The sequence below is a fragment of the Propithecus coquereli genome, unplaced genomic scaffold (genome assembly GCF_000956105.1).
Source record: "Propithecus coquereli isolate 6110/MARCELLA unplaced genomic scaffold, Pcoq_1.0 Scaffold273, whole genome shotgun sequence".
Lineage (NCBI taxonomy): Eukaryota > Metazoa > Chordata > Mammalia > Primates > Indriidae > Propithecus > Propithecus coquereli.
The window spans coordinates 2,429,707-2,449,044 of record NW_012148319.1 but is presented as its reverse complement, the minus strand read 5'-3'; the positions used below and the strand labels follow the sequence as shown (position 1 = coordinate 2,449,044).

At 35.6% G+C, this 19,338-nt stretch overlaps 1 protein-coding gene across 2 annotated transcripts in view; it reads left to right on the top strand.

Moving 5' to 3' along the window:
* Positions 1-19,089, top strand: part of NUBPL (nucleotide binding protein-like) — a 213,973-nt gene extending 194,884 nt beyond the window's left edge. The window contains exons 8-10 of one of the 2 annotated variants that reach the window (XM_012647883.1): positions 6,469-6,589; positions 9,796-9,878; positions 18,153-19,089. In XM_012647883.1, coding sequence (XP_012503337.1) covers positions 6,469-6,589; positions 9,796-9,878; positions 18,153-18,215 — 267 coding nt within the window. In that variant the 3' untranslated portion in view covers positions 18,216-19,089. The remainder of the gene's footprint in view (positions 1-6,468; positions 6,590-9,795; positions 9,879-18,152) is intronic. The other variant, XM_012647882.1, reaches the window with a different exon arrangement.
* Positions 19,090-19,338: the final 249 nt, after the last annotated feature.

The following is a 19,338-nucleotide window of genomic DNA, read 5'->3' as shown; positions in this document are numbered from 1 at the left end:
TCAACATGAAATCCATATAAAAATTATATATGGATCAACCAATAAAGGCTTGCAGATGGCCAACAAGTATATTAAAAAAAATGCTTTCATCACTAATCATCAGAGAAATTCAAGTTAAAACCACAGTAAGATATCACCTCACCCCTGAAAGAATACTTATTATCAAAAAGGCAAAAGGTAAGTCTGGAAGAGGATACAGAGAAAAGGGAACCCTTGTACACTGTTGGTAGAAATATAAATTAGTACAGCTATTATGGGAAATTGTATGGATGTTCCTCAAAAACTTAAAAATAGGCCAGTGCAGTGGCTCACATGTGTAATCCCAGCACTTTGGGAAGCCAAGGCAGGAGGATTGCTTGAGCCCAGGAGTTCAAGACCAGCCTGGACAACATAGTGAGACACCGTCTCTAGAAAAAATCTTAAAAATTAGCCTGATGTGGTGGCATACATCTATAGTCCTGGCTACTGAGGAAACTGAGGCAGGAGGATCACTTGAGCCCAAGAATTTGAGGTTACGATGAGCTGTGGCTGTATCACTGTACTCCAGCCTGGGTGACAGAGCAAGATCCTATCTCAAAAAAGAAAAAAAAAAAATTAAAACTACAACTACCATATGATCCAGCAATTCTACTACTGGGTATATATCCAAGAGAAATGAAATCAGTATGTTTAACAGATATCTGCACTCCTGTGTTTGTTGCAACATTATTCACAATAGCCAAAATATGGAATTAACCTAAGTATCCATCAGTAGATAACTGGATAAAGAAAATGTGGTATATATTCACAATGGAGTACTATTTAGCCTTAAAAAAGAAGGAAATTCTGTCATTTGCAACAACATGGATGAACCTGGGGGTATTATATGAAGTGAGAAAGACAAAGATTTCTTGATCTCATTCATATGTGGAATCTTAAAAATTTGAACCACTGAAATAGAGAGTAGAATGGTCCTTACAAGGGGCTGTGGAGCAGGGGTCGGGGAGATGTTGGATAAAGGATACAAAAAAGAGAGAAAGAAAGAAATAGAACATTACCAGCATCCTAGAAATTCCTGCCTTGTTCCACCTTCAGTCACTGCTCCCCAAATGGAACCCAAATTGTAACAATGTAGATTAGTTTTGCCTGTTTGTGAAATTTTTATGAAGGTAATAATATAATACATGCTTTTGTGTATCTGGCTTATCTTGCTTAACATGTTTGCAAGATTCACTCATACGGTTGATTGTAGCTATAGTTCTTTTATTCTCATTCCTGTGTAGCATTCCTTTGTGTAGATATACCACAATTTGTCCATTTTACTATTGATGGACATTTGAGTAGTTTTCCATTTTTGACTGTTATGATTAGTGCTGTCATGAACATTTTTGTACATGTCTTTTAGTGAATGTCATGTTCGTATTTCTGTTGGTACATAACTGAGAGTGGAATTTCTCTGCCATAGCGTAGGCATATATCAGTTTAAATAGATACTGCCAAACAGTTTTTTAAATGGTTGTACTCATTTATACTCAGCTAAAACAATGAACCTTAGTTGTTTCATCCGCACCAGCATTTGTTATTTTTTTGTTTTTGTTCTAGTCATACTGACATTCATCTTTTCTAATCTAATTTTAAGCATAAATGTACTTCATGTGTCCTCTTTTTGGTGTGCCTGTTAAGTCTCTTGTCCATTTCTTTATTGTATTATCTGACTTTTTCTTGTTGATTTGTAGGAGTTTTTATATATTACTGGTGAAAGTCCTTTGTCATGTATGTGTATCATAAATATCATCTCGTACTCTATAGCTTGCCTTTTTACTCTCTTAATCGTATCTTTTGGTTTAAATTCTTAATTTTGAGTAGTCCAATTTCATAAAAAAAATTTTCATTTATGTTTAGTGCTTCTTTGTGTCCTGCTAGAAAAATCTTTGCGTGCCTCCAAGATTATAAGTATATTTACCTGTTTTCTTCTGTAAGTGTTATTGTTTTGACATTTGACTATACAATTCACCTGGAATTAATTTTTGTGTATGGGGTGAGGTAGGGGGTTAAGATTCATTATTTTCCATATGGATATCCAATTAACATGCAGTGCTATGTCATCTCCATTATAATCAGTGACTTCCAGGTATGGGTCTATTCTGTTCAATTACAACCAACTTTTTTTTTAATATCAAGTAAAGTGGTGTATGCGTGTCAAGTGCTTAAGGAAATTCTAGAGTTAAGTGAAATTAGTTTATTCAAGATGACCCAGGAAGCAATATTAGGGCACTTATCCTTAAACTGGAAGAAGTTACATATTAATAGTAATAGAGCCAACCTTAGCTGTCAAAATCTCTGACTTTCAAACATACAGAGAGTTCTTTACTTCCAAACTTTTAATTATACATTTTTATCGGTAAATGATGCTTGAACATATACCCCAATGTATGTATATTTATGTTGTATATGTATATCTAGTATACATATATTACTGCATTAATGTTATTGTCATTATCAAACACAAAATTGAAATTTAAAAAGAGATCATAAAATAGAAATTCTGATATTTTCTTTCTGCTCCCCCCCGTATCAGCCAAGATTGTCTAGGTTATGTGCGTTAACCGCTCTCAAATTTCAGTGACTTAAAACAACCGGTTTATTTCTCTCATGCTACATGTCCATTGTGGTTTGGCTTCAACATTCCTGTGTGTTCAACACTGGCACCCAGACTGACAGAGCAGCTACCATCTGGAAGCTAGCTGGTCCCTGGGACAGAGGGAAAGTTAATAGGGAATTAACACTTAAAGCTTTGACCTAGATGAGACACATGGCACTTCTGTTCACATTTCATAAGCCAAAGCAAGTTATGCGTCCTCACCTAATTGCAGAGAAGAAAAATCCTAATCTTGTGCCCAGGAGGAGAAATGGACGTATTGTAGACACCCTAAAAACGATCACCTCTCCTGCAATTGATTTTGGAGAACAAAGCCGTGGATTTGTCTTTGTCTAAGAAAATAAACACACAAAAATGAGTCCATTTGGTTTTTTTCTATTATTTCATTTTGTTTGAAAACCCTACAGTCCTGAGTAATGTATCTACTACAACTACAGGCATAGTGACCTCTCTAATGTCTTCTCGTGGCACTCATTATATAACCCAGACACCTTAGTATAGCCTATAAACCCTCCCTTTCCAGCTTCATCTCATGCCACTCACACTATACCTCAGAGTCCTCAGGCTGGCCTTTCGATTCCTTGAAGGCAGACAGGTGCTATCTACTTCTGTCTTAAATGTTTTTCTTCTCTTTCTCCTTGTTTTTGCCTGGTTATTCTGTACCTTTTAGGTCAAATATTTCAGGGAAGCCCTCTCTGACTCCCAGCGTAGACCAAGTCCTTTCTGTTCTATACTCTCATAATAACCTGTACTTTGCTTCCAGAGAAACTGTTCCATTTGATGAGTATATTTTTGTACTGTTATTTGTTCAATCCATTTCTCCAATTAGAGTGCAAACTTCAAGGGAGTAAGGGTCAAGTCTGTTTTGCTTACCACTATATGCTAATCCTTATTTAGCCCAGTTACTAGCGTGTAATAAAAACTCATTAAATATTGAGTTTGGTTATAGTTTTTTTATATTTTAGGTCTCTTACATTTATGTAGTCTATAGCAGGCATATCTAAGATATTTGTACAGTCCATAGAGAACAAGTTGATAATAAGAAGTAAATCACACAAACTGCAAATACCCGCTTGCTCTATTCCTGTATGTCTTGGGGAGTCTAAGAGATTCCAAGGTGAGAATGCTTTACCTCTTCTCTCTGAATTGAAATATATCCTCATGTAGATTTTTACTTTCTTTAAGTGGTTTTCCTTTTCTCATTTCTTGAATTTTTATATGTTTATGTTGAAAGCCCTATGGTCAAGGGATATATCATATTTAACATAAATGGCAATAAAACTGCCCAAGCAATAAGTGTATTATATAGATATACTGAATAAACAAATAAACTGTGTGATATTAAGCTATATTTTCCTCTAGCTTTCTGAAGATAGTACTAAATTACCAAAATACAGTGTGATCTATTTTTTGTGATACTTTGCATCAACAAAAGGGCATATATGAGATGCTTAGAAAGTGCTTTGCTACAAATTTATGTCCTTCACTATTTGTCTTCATTTATATGTGTTGTGGAAAACTTTGGTCTTTTTTTGTTATTCTTTACTGGGTGCGGTGCGCACCATCTGAGGGATGGACACACTTGAAGCTCTGACTCAGGTGGAGCAAGGGCAATATATGTAATCTAAACATTTGTACCCCCATAATATGCTGAAATTAAAAAAATAAAAAATAAATAAAAAATAATATTTTGAGAATAAAGAAGCAGAATTAAATTGTTAAAAACAAAAAGAAAAACAACTTTTATCACCTTCTTGTCTGTATGTTCCATTGTGGACTATCAGTGCTATTATTCATTTAAAATCCAAATGTTCTAATAATCTCCTACAATGATAATCTTACAGTGGAATTGATAGGATGGTAACAGACATTGTTGTCTTTAAGCCTCTGATAGTAGTGTTCCACATTTTTATTACAGAAGAGAGCCACTGCTCCTCATCAATAAAAAGGTGGGATTAAAAGGAACATGAATAAGGATTATATTTGCAAAGCCTGTTTATTTAACAGTATTGTTAAGTAATAAAGTTTATTAGGTGCAGTCATCCCTCAGTATACAAGGGGGATTGGTTCCAGAATCCTCCCCTCCGCACGCAATATACCAAATCTGCATACTCAAGTCCTGCAGTCGGTCCTGTGGAATCTGCATATACAAAAAGTTGGCCCTTCACATGCATGGGTTTTGCATCCCATGAATACTGTATTTTCTGTTTTCTTTTTTGTTAGAGACAGGGTCTCATTCTGTCGCTCAGGATGGAGTGCAGTGGTGCAATCATAGTTTACTGCAGGCTTGAACTCCTGGGCTCAAACAGTCTTCCCACCTCAGCCTCCCGAATAGCTGGGACTACAGGTGTGCTCTCCACCATGCCAAGCTGATTTTCTTCTTAAAATTTTTTAAGAGATAGGGTCTTGCTATGTTGCTCAGACTGGTCTTGGACTCCTGGCCTCAAGCAATCCTCCCTGTCTCAACCTCTCAAGGAGGTGAGATTAGAGGCACATGCCACTGGCCCAGTAGTGCTGTGTTTTTTTGGGGGTTGTTTTTCTTTTTTTTTTTTGGAGACAGACTCTCGCTCTGTCACCTGGGTTAGAGTGCAGTGGCATCATCATAGCTCACTGCAACCTCAAACTCCCAGGGTCAACTGATCCTCGTGCCCCAGCCTTCCAAGTAGCTGGGACCACTGGTTTTTTTTGGTAGAGACAGGGTCTTGCTTTTGCTCAGGCTGGTCTTGAACTCCTGAGCTCAAGCAATCCTCCCGCCTTAGCCCCCCAGAGTGCTAGGATTATAGGCATGAGCCACCTCTCCTGGCCAATACTGTATTTTTGATCCTCAGTTGGTTGAAAAAAAAAGTCTATGTATAAGTAGATCCATGCAGTTCAAACCTGTGTTGTTCAAAGGTCAACTGTATCTATTTTGTGCCAGAAGCTGGGGAAACTCAGAAGGTGATGGACATTTTCTCTGAAACTTTAAAATTTTGTTTCAAACAATAACATTTTGGTAAGAGCTAAGTTTATCTTTTGCTAGCACTGTCAGTTTTCTCAACCTAAAATGAGGATGATAAAATACTCATCTCATAAAGTTCTTATGAGGAGTAAATAAGATAGTACATTGAAAGCACTATCCCAACATCTGGCTCATAATAAGCACTTGGTATACGTGTACTGTTATTTACTGTGAGGTTTCATTCACAGTTAATCTCTTAACTGTTTATTTTCCTCTATTTCTCCTTTGTTATTTTTCTCCATATTGTCATCAGAGCTAAATTTCTAAAACACAGATCTGATTGTGTAACACTACCTCTTCAATACCATCTTCTCAACTTTAAAAACCATTAGTGGTTTCCAAGAAAGCCTCAAATGCATGGATGGCATTTAGCATCTTACCATCTGACCCTAACCTTCCTTACCAAACAATCTTCTGCCTTGACCACCCACTCACTGGGTTACAGCCTAAATAGGCCACACACAGTTATATTTTGCTGTCTTGGCTTGTGCTCTCCCTTCTGCCTAGAATCCCTGCTGTAGGCTTCGCCCCATGTTGTCACCCTCAACCCGAAGGAACAATTGTCTACGAGCAACTCAAAGATTCCTCCTATATTTTTAGGCAGAATTTTTTGGTTCCTGTTTACTCATCTCTCTTTAGCATTTATTATGATATTAAAGTTAATTACATATGTCTTTCTCTCTTGCTAGCTTGTGAGTTCCTTCAGAGCAGAAGCCATAACTTATCATTATATTGCTAGAAGTTAGTAGATACCCCTTAAAAACTTGTTGAAATAATGTATTAAGATCTGGTTTGATTTTGTCTTGATTTCAGTGTGTTTTTATTATTCTAGGTTCTTGGCCTTGTCCAAAACATGAGTGTTTTCCAGTGTCCAAAATGTAAACACAAAACTCATATTTTTGGTGCTGATGGTGCAAGGAAACTAGCGCGGACCCTTGGTCTTGATGTTCTAGGTAAGACCGTAGGATGTTCTTTTGTAGAGGAAGTGGCAGAAAGGAAAGTGGGAATGAGGTGTGGTGATTAAAAATGTCTCAGAAAATGATGAGTTGCTTTTGGCTTTGTATTTTAAATTAAGTTAATATAGCGCAATTCTATGTGCTTACCTTTTTTTGGCTTTTTGAATAGGCTTTGTTTTGCCAACTATGATAATTTCTTCTGTAGATAAAAATTGCTCATAACTTAAATCTGAGAAGAGAGTTTTGTGGTCTGAGCACTGTGATTTGAAGCCATATTTTGAATGATGGTCATCAGTTTGTTTACTTAGTTAAGCATACATCTTTCAGTATAAACAGATATACATGAAAATACCTGTTCAATATGTTGTGGCAACCTCTGGAAGTGTCAGTTCTTGGTGCATATGTAAAAATGCATTCCTGATTGGTTCTGTATTTGTTAGTCTTTCTGCTTTAGAATGACAATATTTACTATTTTCTGTAATCTTTTTATGTGTTTGACATGTCTATAAAATATGGCACCTAAAACTCACGTTGTATATACTGTTCACAGCACTGAATTGAAGAATTAATTAATGCTGTGAGGAAAACTAAAATCATGTGTTAAGTGAATAAAACACAGATTTTGGATAAAACATGATTTTTCAAAAACCCACAAGCAACTTAATAGACTTTTTAGAAAACATGTTTTGATATTCTAATTGTGAATGAGTTTCTGTTCTTGGCAAAGGCAGATGTTAGATGCTGAATAAGGGAGGCATAGAGTGAATTATTAGTTTTAGGTAGTTAAAAATTAAGATCTCCTAGAGATCAAGGAATTTCAAAACATTCTCTGTTATAATTAAGTTTCTAAAAGTTGATGTTAAATATATTATTGTTATGCATTTGCACTATAGCAGCCACTACAATACCAGGTGAATACAAATGATATATTTTGATCCATTGCTATAATTATAGCCAGTAATTATATTCTGCAACTGTTTTTCATTTAACTAACCTAGAAAGTTCAATTTTGCAAATCTGCATAATAACATAACAGATTGACCTTCACTTATATAATAAAGTAAATGTGTAATTATAATGGCATTATTGAATTAAGCTTACAACCTTGTAATTTCCCAACTTGTAAATGGGCAGTACAATTTTGTAAGTCAGTTATTTACAATTTGAAACATCTCATAAAGAAACAATCTCACATATGGAAGTTATATTTTATTCAACAACTCACACATGTTCAATTACCCTAAAAATGTATCAGAAACACTGATGTATCACAAAAACTGGATAGTGCTGTAGACTGTTGTGTTTAACAGTGTTATGGCAGTTTCCATAACATAGAGTTCCAACTCAGGACACATCTCCTCCTTTTAATGTAGTCAGGGGGTTTCAAAGCAGTCTCCCATGAAGTGGAAATTGGGAATGAGGAACTGAAGTCAGGGAAAGGACTTTCTCAGCTATAGCCTCCTGGCTGGTTGAACCCCCCGGGAACCCTTATTTTCCTTTTATGACTCACTGGCAGACTCTTTATTTTCATTTATTGGGTTGTGTTTTAAATGATTTGACACAATAGCTCCTCAGAACTGTATCCATATTTATCTATAGGGACAGTATATGCATAATAGTTAAAGTCTTAGACCATCTCACAGAAAACCTTTTAACCCATTATGTATCTGAAATGGGCCCTCACTTCTTTCAGATCTAGTCCCTCAAAGGTATTCTTCACGCCAGGCTGCTCCTCACTCCCTCTCCATGCCTTTACTCCTTTTTATCCCTCTCTAGACACAACCATTAGTCCATTGCCATTCTTATGCCACCTATTTTTTAGTAAGATTTTTCTCTTTCCTAGTCTACTCTTCTACGTCTATAGGTAGGATTGTGAGTCTCCGGAGGGCAGAAATGTTGTCAATCGGTGGCAATATAAAGGAGAAGATTTTACTTTACCCTTCCATTTCTGCAGTAGAAAAGAAATTATTCAGAATTCCTTATCATAATGGCAATTCATAAATCAAGAGAAAAAACTTTATGGATTTCTAAGCATTTTGTAAAACTTATTTTTCTCTGCCTGCCCCTGTGACAGTTTCCTACAGTCTTAAGTTGATCTGTAGAATAGACATCATATTTACTGAAAGACTAACTTTTAAATGGCTACTGAAATATCCACATATTTTATCATTTGGCCATTAGACATTAAGGAAAGACTCAGCTGATTAAGATCGCAAAAGTTGCCGACAGGAGGAACATGAAATACAAATTCCTCTTCCATGTACTTCATAATATAAAGTATGTTATAACATATACTTCTGCGTTATTTACATTGCCTGGCATGGTGCTGAATTACTTGTTTGAATAAAGCACACACGTGTCGATAACCTTTGCATGGATTCGGAGTGGTTCTGAGAGTGCCAAGTCAGCTGTTTTACTTAAGACTTCATTTACTGCATTTTAAATCTCAGCCTTTGAAAGACTTTATTCGCAATGGCGTGGTAGAAACAGTATATTGGATGATGCGTCAGAGCATATTGCTCCTAAATTCTACCACCTAATAGTAATATGTCCTCAGGAAAGACATACAACCTCTTCAACTCCAGTCTGTATGTTCGGGGTTCTTATTATATACCCACTGACACCTCACCAAACTCACAAGTTATATATAATGCTACATAGGTTAGTAAATAATAAGAGAAAAATAATTCTATCTGATAAAGAGGCAGATAGTTACGATAACACGTCTGGTCTACTTTTCAACAGTTCTCTGAGTTCATTCATCTGCCGACATCAGGAAAATTATTTTGTGGTACTTTTGTGTATTACTTTGCCTCTCCATCTTTTCCTCTTCAATTTTCTCTTGTTATTTGGCATGATGTCTCCATATCAGATTTTACAGGGAGAAATCACTTACAAATGTCTTCCAAGCCATTCCTTGCTGGAAGACCTCCAGCAAAGAGTAAATCATCCCTTCCTTGGCTGCCATGTGGCTTTCATATTATACATATAACAATCACCATACTACCCTCAAATGGAATATTTTGCCCCTAATTTTCATTTGAATTTTTTAAGAGATTTAGCAATTTGAAGATAGTCATAACTTGAGTTTATTTGAATCACTTCAGTTCAGATTTTGTTTCTTTCCGAAGTTCAAATAATGAGATTCTAAATGTCTATATAAACTTTTCTGATACTGATGGATATCTGGTGGGCTCTTTTAGGAGACATTCCTTTACACCTTAATATAAGGGAAGCTTCAGATACAGGCCAGCCAATTGTGTTTTCACAGCCTGAAAGTGATGAGGTAAGTTACGTTTCTAGGTATGTATTTTTATTTCTTTTTTTAGGATATATACTTTTTGATATACAGAAAAAAATGTTGGAAAGATTAAGCTTATCTCTTTGCAGTGCATTTATATAAACAAGGATTGGTTAACTCGTGCAAAGCATCTTTAAGTTACTATTTTATGTGGTAAGCTGCCAGCGCTGGCTCTGAACTATCAGCTGAACAAGCTTACCTACAGACAATCATCACCCAACCAGTTTTTTCATGAAGATCATGAACAATGGGAATTTGAGAAATTCTTGTCTTGCTGGCTAGCAATATCTAACTGCCCAAGGTTATTGTATTTCAGTACTAAAAGTTCAGCTAATTGTTGGGAGAAGGGAATCTATTGAGTTGGATATAAAGTGATTGTATAAACCAGTAGAGATGGGATTGTCATTGCATTTATTTTAATAAATACAACTGGGGAAGAAGGGTAGAAAGACTAGTAGTGTTTCATTAGGCAATATCATTAGGGATATAGCTGATAGATTTTCAAGGTTGCTAAAACATAAAATCTTTTATTTTAATCTTTTTTGATAGAAATAAAATCAATCATATATATCTCTTCTTTCCTAAATAGCACTTGCTATTTAACTTAAAAACTGAATTGTCTTTTGGTACATCAGTTTTGATGTAGTTTTTGTGTTCCTTTGTTAGACAGCCTCAATCAATCTTCTAATAGCTTTTCTTTTTTCCATAACTAAATGGGCATAACTTCATAGCACTGTTGTTTTGTCCATCCATAACTACTGTCCCTTTTATTCTAGTTTGTTTCCTCTAATCTTCTGTGAAAGTATTTTCTCTTCCAGAAAATAAAAGAGCCAAGCTTGCTTAGTACTACGAGTAAGAGAAAATTAATAGCCAGGAATCTTGGATAAGGAAAGTAGATTGATTTTCAGTTATCTCTTTCAGGAGCCCAGAGGTCCTTTACCTTTCTTAAGGATTGAAGTTATGGTACAGGTGATTGAGTTGCTGACAGTATGATCTCTGAGTAAATGCAGTATAGCAGTTACCATTGTTTTTCTTTTATCTGCCTTTTAGGTATTAAATGTTAAGGTTCCTTTTCAGTCTTTCTTAGAAATCTTTCAGATAAGCAAAAACCATAATCCTTTATCACTTACATAATTAAAGTCTGTTAATCTCAATTACGATAGGTATGCTTTACTTTATACCATAAATGAAAAAGTTGTATGATGTAGAAGGGCTGTTAAAAATGTAAATCTTGGTTGCATTATTTGTGGAGGCTCAAACTTGTGAAGGTTAAATACCATAATTTTTCCATTTGTTCTGCATTTTGATTCTGAAAAGAAAGCTGGCTTTGCCCATTTCTTATTAAAAAAACTTGTTGTAAAAAAAAAAAAAGAAAAAGTTGTATGAAAATTGAGGGTTTTTTTTTAATTACACACTTTTAAATGCCTCCTAAGAACAGACTATTTAAAGATATTCCATGGTGATTCCTAGTGAATAAGAGAATAAGAATAATTATTATTTGTTATTTGTTAGTTTATTTCAATTATGAGTTTAGATGTTTAATATTTTTTCAACCTTCATTATTGTTTTTCTTTGAAATTCTGCAAAAGTACAAAACATTTCAATAAAGTTATAGTAATGCAATATAACAGAGACCATATAGCAACCATCCAAAAATAAATATGATTTAAAACTCTAAACAACAGTGTTTGTTGAGTTTTTTGGAATTATGTTTTTATAATCTGGTCAACATTCATGTAAGTATCAGATCAATTATTTTACCATTGCTGGGTGACATTTATGAGAGTCTTAGGATAGCCTAAACTTGTGGTTTGGGCTAGATCTGATTTGTTGATGTCACTATGTACACATCATCAGTCTTAAATATGAAGATTTCTGATCAATTTTAAGATTTAGAAATGGCCATGAAAAGGGGGAAAAAAAGATGCCTTGTATTTTTTTCCATTTAATTTAACATTTATTTTCATTTTATATCCAGATATCACATTTTCTACATTAAAATATAATTATGCTGACTCCCCCCACCCCCTAGACCCTCAGAGAAAAAAGCGAAGAACTTTACACAACTTGAAAGATGCAATGCACAGAGCAGGGAAGTTGCTGTTGCACTCAAGTCCAAGTATCAAAGAAGACAAAGATACCAAACAGCAGACATGGCAGAACTGCATAGTAGATAGCTCAAGGCTCGCATCAGGGAGGAGCAGAAATTAATAAAACTCTAAAACTTTTAAATGAAATCACTTGTGCCACAAGATTACCCTGAAAAGGTAGAGACAGGGCAGAAAGCAGAACCAAGTCAGGAATTTTCCAAAAGCTGCTCTCTAACATAGAGTTTAAAATATCCACAAAGAGCTTTCACTTCCCACCTTGCCTTCGGCATATGGTAAACACTTTAGAAACTTAAACCACTGTTAGCACGACAGAATGTAAAATGGATATAGGTTTTCCTTTCTTCTTCTTTATTGTACCCCAAGCAACAATTCTATTAGCTATTTTAATCACATGATTCCTCTGCATGGAAACCCAGTAAGTATTGCCAAGATGAGCCACCTCGTATTTGTTTTCTTTCCATGGAAGATATTACTTCCTACTCGTAGATTGTAGACATTCATTATTATTAATCATCTTCCTGATAATAATAGCATTTACTGTGTGCCAGACACTGTCAGGCATTTTATTAGCATTATTTCTGTTCTCACAGCAACTTAACGTAATATATATTAATAGATAGTCCCCATGTTACAGATGAGGAAACTGAGCCTCAAGGAAGTTAAATAATTTTCCCAAGATCACAGAGCTATTAAATGGTAAGATAGGATTAAAAGACAAGTCTGGTCCTTCCAAATGTTTGCTTCTTTCCATCATATCACCTTCTTGGTCCTATACAAATAGTTATGATTTCTTTAATTCCTTCTGAGAGATTGGTGCAGTGCTTAGGTACATTGAATACATTACCTTATTTGATTCTTATAGCATCTTTGTGTGATCGGTATAACAGTCAGTATTTTTTCAAAGAAGCAGAAATTTAATGTAAAAGAAGTTCCTTCATTTACGTTAAGGAACTTGCCCAAGTAGTACTAGAGGCTAGTTCTACACCCAGCTAGTTCCACACCACAGCCCATGTATTCTCTTGCCAATGCAATATCTGCTTCACTTACTAATGAATTACAAGATTAGTATATAATCTGTATATATGTGTCTGTGGTATATAAATGCTAGCTTTCAGTTCAACTTCTTTTCATAACATCACAGAGATTTAGAGAAAAAGGTAAGGAGACTCTGCTGCTCAAGTTCCATTGGCATGCACAACTGTAGGGCATAATACACAGGATCTTAACCTGGGTCTGAGAATCCCCTGAAATTACACCCAGAATGTGTGAAAGTGCAAATGCACTTTCTGAGTAATTGGCCAAGAGCTTTGTTAGATTCTCTAACAGGGATTCTGCATGAAGGAAAAGCATGAAATCTGAGTCAGTATGGGGTTTCCTTACCAAGTTTGCCACTTCCTATGTGAGACCTTAAGCAAGTTTCCTAGCCTCTCTGAACCTTTCTCTCCATATATAAATCGATTTCATAATGAGGAGGATTAAATGAGATAATAATGTGAAAATACTTTGAAAAATTCCAGGTAGAATACAACTGTGTTTATTGCCTTCTGCAACTTCCTGTATAAGATATTAGGACACTAAAGGTCTACCCTCTTCCCTTTATTAAAGGACTGAGTGCACGTGTACCCTTGGCATAGCATCAAGTAAATATCACTCTTTAATGGCATTTTAAAAATCAGGGTAGCAGAATTTGAATCATGACATGAGAATAGAATTCCCAGTTTCAACGTTAAAGACATTAACTGCTAGACATTAGAAAGCTGTGATTGAGTCCTAGAATCTGGATCCTTCTGATTAGTCTTGTCCTGAATCTTGCCTTCTGATAACTCTCTTCCCTTTCCCCCTGTGAACTCAAATGGAAATGTGCTCTTAGAAACTAGTCTCAGCTCTCAGCAGATCCTGTTGTATTCTTAGAAGCTTAATTCCCATTCTACCTGTATGTAGAATGAAGAAATTCATTTAAGGAATGAAGGAAGTGTTTATTTGCCAACATGATAAAACTTCTGCAAAAGTTAATGGGATGGAAACTTGCAATATTAGTTGTTAATCATTAACACTTTAGACTGGCAATTTTTATTGTTTGCTTTTAGAGGTTAACCCACAGGCAAAATTATTATTCAGTAAATGTTTGTATCTTTAGCTTTTTGTCTTCTTACTCCACTTTCTCTTCGCCATATTCCATCACTCCTTCCTCCAAACACCAGGTGTCAGGGCTCTCACTCTCTGCCCATAAAATCCTTTAAAATTAGGCACCAGGGATTCACCTTTCCTGGTAACATTTAACTTTCAGAAGAGGCAAAACTAAAAAGTTAATGATTAAAGGTATGAATTGTGGTGAATTTAAGGTATCATTGGAAAAGTTGAAAAGACTTGTGGTACCAATTAAAAAGCACTAACAGACTGCTGCCTCCTCAGCCAATGGGCAGAACCTTCTGTACGTGTGCACCACTTAGGAAAAGAAAGTAACTGAAACTCTAAATGTGAATAATGTAAAATAGCTGGAGAAAGCAATAGAGAAAGGAAGAGAAGGTGATACCTAGAATTCAGAACTCTTGAATTCAATAGCATTGCCTCATGCTGGTGTGATTAAAATTGTTGATTTGACTAAAATTACCTTTCACCCTTGATTGAGACCAGGACACAAGGAATGGACCTATGATTAACTAATAATTTTGTGATTTTTATCCTTTTCTCAAAGAAAAATATTAGCTACAGAAAGATGTGCTATAAAATATTCCTGGTAAAGACTTTCAAGTAAAAGTGGAAACTTTATCACCTTATAATTTCTAAATTATCAACTCAGAGTCTTATTATGGAATGGCTGTGTATGATAAATTAGAACTTAAAATATTCAAAAACAAAGACAAAGGAAAACTCTCCATGAAATTTGTTGGACTTGGTTCCATTCATTCCCTGTTGCTTGTTAATGACGGTGCAGACAAATGGGGTCCAGCTGTATTATTTGTGCCTCTAGAGGGCCCAACGAAAAGATCTACAGTAGGAGAGGGGGGTAGAGTCAAGTTGATGAAAGAATAGAGTATCAATAGTTTGAGAAATCTCAATTATATCTTTTACGTATGATGCATGTGTGTTACCTTTTTGCTAGTTATGGATCAAACAAAAGAGAGGGATTTAATTTAATTATTCCTGAAGTGGGAAAAGTGCCCTAAGGACATGTTCATATGAGCTCTTCAGTGAGACTATAAATTTCTTGAGGGCATAATAATAATAGCTGCAGCTACTAATATTTATTTATTTGTGTATTTATTTATTTAACGCCCTCTCAACCCAGCTTTTCTTGACTCCAGGAAGAACTGGGAAGAGAAGGCCGCTACTAATATTTATTATTTCCTTCCTCTGTACCAGCATTTCACATGCCTTATTCTCACTTAATACTCCCCCAAATCCTTTGAGGTACATACTGTTATTATAACCATTTTACAGATGTGGAAACTAAGCCTGGAAAGGTGAAGTAACTTGCCCAAGGCCTTACCACTAATAATTAATGAAGCCAAGATTCTCTAAACCATGCCTGTCTGACTACAAGGCCCCAACTCTTCACCAGTGAGCTATTCTGCCCCCTTTTTATATCATTACAACCCACAAATTTCCCAACACAATGCCTTGCATGCAATAAGAACCAAAATATATTTGTTGAAGTGATACTGCATAAGTTGTTCAGAAACTGAAACTGTTAATCTAAAGCACTTTTAGTGGTTTCTCAGCAAATGACAAATCTAACCATTACTTTGAATGTGATACATTGAATGTCTAAGCTTGGAGGTAGTCCATTAAAAAGCAAAGGTTCAATGTTGCAATTTTGATTATTCTGGAATCATTCAGTATTTTTTTTATTCTGATAGGTTTGTGTCTCTAATGTAGATAAGTACTAAAATATTACAGAATTATGGCCTTGTCTCAGCTTGCTTTAGTGAACTTTTAATTTTCAACGCAAAATATTAGGCATAAATAACTAGACAAGCTACTAGGAGATAAAAGGTATTTATAAAGATACATGGGTGAAAATCAGCACATTAGATTTGAGAGAAATATTTCTTTAAAAGTACAAGTTATTTCCATTTTTAAACAAAAACTATTGTTTCTGTTAATGTAGCAGAGATTGAAACTATTTTTAGACTATGCATTAATGATTATAATTACTTGTGTTTTGGGTTTATTGTTTAATATGTGGTATAGTGTAGGGGTCTCCAACCTATGGTGAGTTGTATAATTATTTCATTATATATTACAATGTAATAATAATAGAAATAATGTACACAATAAGTATAATGCAATTGAGTCATCCAGAAACCATCTCTATCTCCCTGGTCCCTGAAAAAATTGTCTTCCATGAAAACGGTCCCTGTTGCCAAAATGGTTGGGGACCACTGGCACGTGGAAAGAGCTGGACTTTAGAGTCAGTTGTATCCAGGTTTGAATGTTTTCCCGCCTCATTTCATGACCTTGAGCAAACAACTCCCAGTTTTATCATCCAAGTTGAGCTGATGATGGTTGTTTTATGTAATTGAGATTATACATACAAAGTACTTGGCATAGTGGATACTCAATAAAAAATTTAATGCCTCATTCATGTTTTGAGAGTTTTTTTTATTTTAAAGGACTCTCTTTAATACTTTTCTGGTAAAATAAAACGTGATTCAGCTGTTAGGGCTCAAACATAGTCATTAAAAATGAAGATGTGTAAAATACACTTGAAGCACTGTATCAAGTCAGGGCAAACAGAAGATCCTAAACATCTCTTTTTACTGTACAGAGTCTAGGAGTTGGTCAGCCTGGGTTCAAAGCCCAGCTTATCTCCTACTGGCTGTAATGGTTTGGACAAGATTCTTGACCTTTTTGGGTCTAGGTTTCCTCATCTATAAAGTGGGGATAATAACAGAATTCACCCCGTATGGTAATTGTAAGGACAATGAAATAATACTTGGCAAATATTAAGTACTCAGTAAATTTTAGTTAGTAGTAGTAGTAGTGTATACATATGTATAACTAAGTATTGATAAATATAGAAATTAATGGTTTTAGAAAATCTTACTATTGTATTTTTCTTTCTTTTTTTTTTTTTTTTTTTTTTTTTGGAGACCGAGTCTCGCTTTGTTGCCCGGGCTAGAGTGGGTGCCGTGGCGTCAGCCTAGCTCACAGCAACCTCAAACTCCTGGGCTCAAGCGATCCTCCTGCCTCAGCCTCCCGAGTAGCTGGGACTACAGGCATGCGCCACCATGCCCGGCTAATTTTTTTTTCTATATATTTTTAGTTGTCTGATTAATTTCTTTGTATTTTTAGTAGAGACGGGGTCTCGCTCTTGCTCAGGCTGGTTTCGAACTCCTGAGCTCAAACAATCCGCCCTCCTCGGCCTCCCAGAGAGCTAGGATTACAGGTGTGAGCCACCGCGCCCAGCCATTACTATTGTGTTTTATAGTTACTTTTTATAAATAAGGTAGGGGAAATAAGTAATATTTGCATTGCAATTATTTAAAAGAACTCTTAAAATACAAATACCATGACCATTGTTCTAACTAAAACATGTGGGTATTAGGTTAGTTTGTGGAGTACTCTGTGGCTTAGGAGCTGCTTTTAGTGTTCCATGGCACTGGGGATCTGATAAATGAACCAGGGATTCTTGTATGATACCCAATATTTGCCAGGTGAAAGAGCCTAGGTGTTCAATGCTAGTATTGCACACTGTTCTCAGAGAGATGAAGAAAATGCTTTCCAAATATAAACCATAGAGTAGTCATAAATAGTCCTCCTTAAAATGACTAACAGCTCTTATGCCAAAGAAGTTTTGGCAGTATCTAAGGATATCAGTTTGTCAGAGGAGGAAGGTGTAATTTTTCTGCAACTAGACTGAGTTGCTAGTTTGCTGACACCAGGATTAGAGTTTGAAAAACAGTAATTGCTGGTACTAAATATTATTTCAGAAAGTCACTTTCCAAATAATTACCCTTCAAATCTAAAATCCTTTCTTCCCTGCCCCACTTGCAATGTACATAGCGTTATCTTCTCATTACTGAATTTCCTCATCTCACCCTTTTTACTATCAAATCCAGTAGGCATCTATGGCAAACAGTACATGAGTCATTCTTTGTCTGCTGAAGAAAAATACAGAACAAATGAGTCTATTCTTTTCCAGGCCAAAGCTTACCTGAGGATTGCGGTAGAAGTGGTAAGAAGGTTGCCACCACCTCCAGAATGATTCCCCAAGTGTCCTGGAAATCTGCCTGGTACTGATAATAAGAGGATCTTTGGAAATCAGCAGTGTGGTAGTGGAACCTACAGAAATAGTAGCAATCATAATTGTTTTCTTTTATTTCTAAGGAAGTAATGTCTTGTTTTAGATTTGATTTGATAAGCTATGACTCACAAATTTTTATGTTTCAGTGCTGAGTGTATTTAGGAATTTCTTTGAAAGATGATGTGTACCAACTATGCAGAATTGCATTTTATTTTTATTGAATTACCCCTTGAGGAATCATGAGTTCATGATTTTGCAAGCCCCGATTGGACAGAACTGTACTCTTTTTGCCGGACCACAGAGTTAGTCATTTAAAAGGTTTATTAAATTTGCGTATGGACATAAAAGTGTGACACCTCCCCACCAGGCACTTTGGTCTGGCTTTCAATCCTGTCTTTAGTCCTATCTCGGACATATTCTTAATATGGATGAGCCTCTGCTTCTTCATCTGGATCAGACTGTATCCCAGACTTAATGAACCTGAATCTCCAGAGGTGGGGCCTGGACATGTATGTTTTTAATAAGATCATGATGATGGTGATGATGATTCTGATTATCATGGCAAAAATAATAATAGCTAACTTTTATCATGTGCTTTCTATATGTCCTTATAGTTAATCTTCCATTTTTAGGAGTGGGGTACTATTGTTATGTCCATTTACAGATGAGGAAACTAAGGCATAAGAAGGTTAAATGTCTTGCTGAGGATTACTTTATCTAGCAAATGATGGAGCCTGGGATTTGAACTTGAGTAGTTGGATACTGGATTCCTCCTTTTATACACCAGTGTGCATTTGTTAATTATAAAGGGGAGGATATAGTATGTAACATTTCCTCAAACTTATTTGGCTGTGAAATCCACTCCCCCTTTTTAGAAGCATTTCATGGAGTTCATGTTTCAAAGAATACACTTTGAAAAACATGTATCTTGTCTAATTGAAGCTGAGAGAGTCAAGGACTTTGCAAGTTCAGGTAGTAGATGGTTATAAAGCTGCAAGTACTGATAAGGGTGAGTCACTAGTTAATTGTCAGAAGGAAGTAGTCTCTCACCTTTGGCAAATGCCTTGACATCCTTTGCTCTATA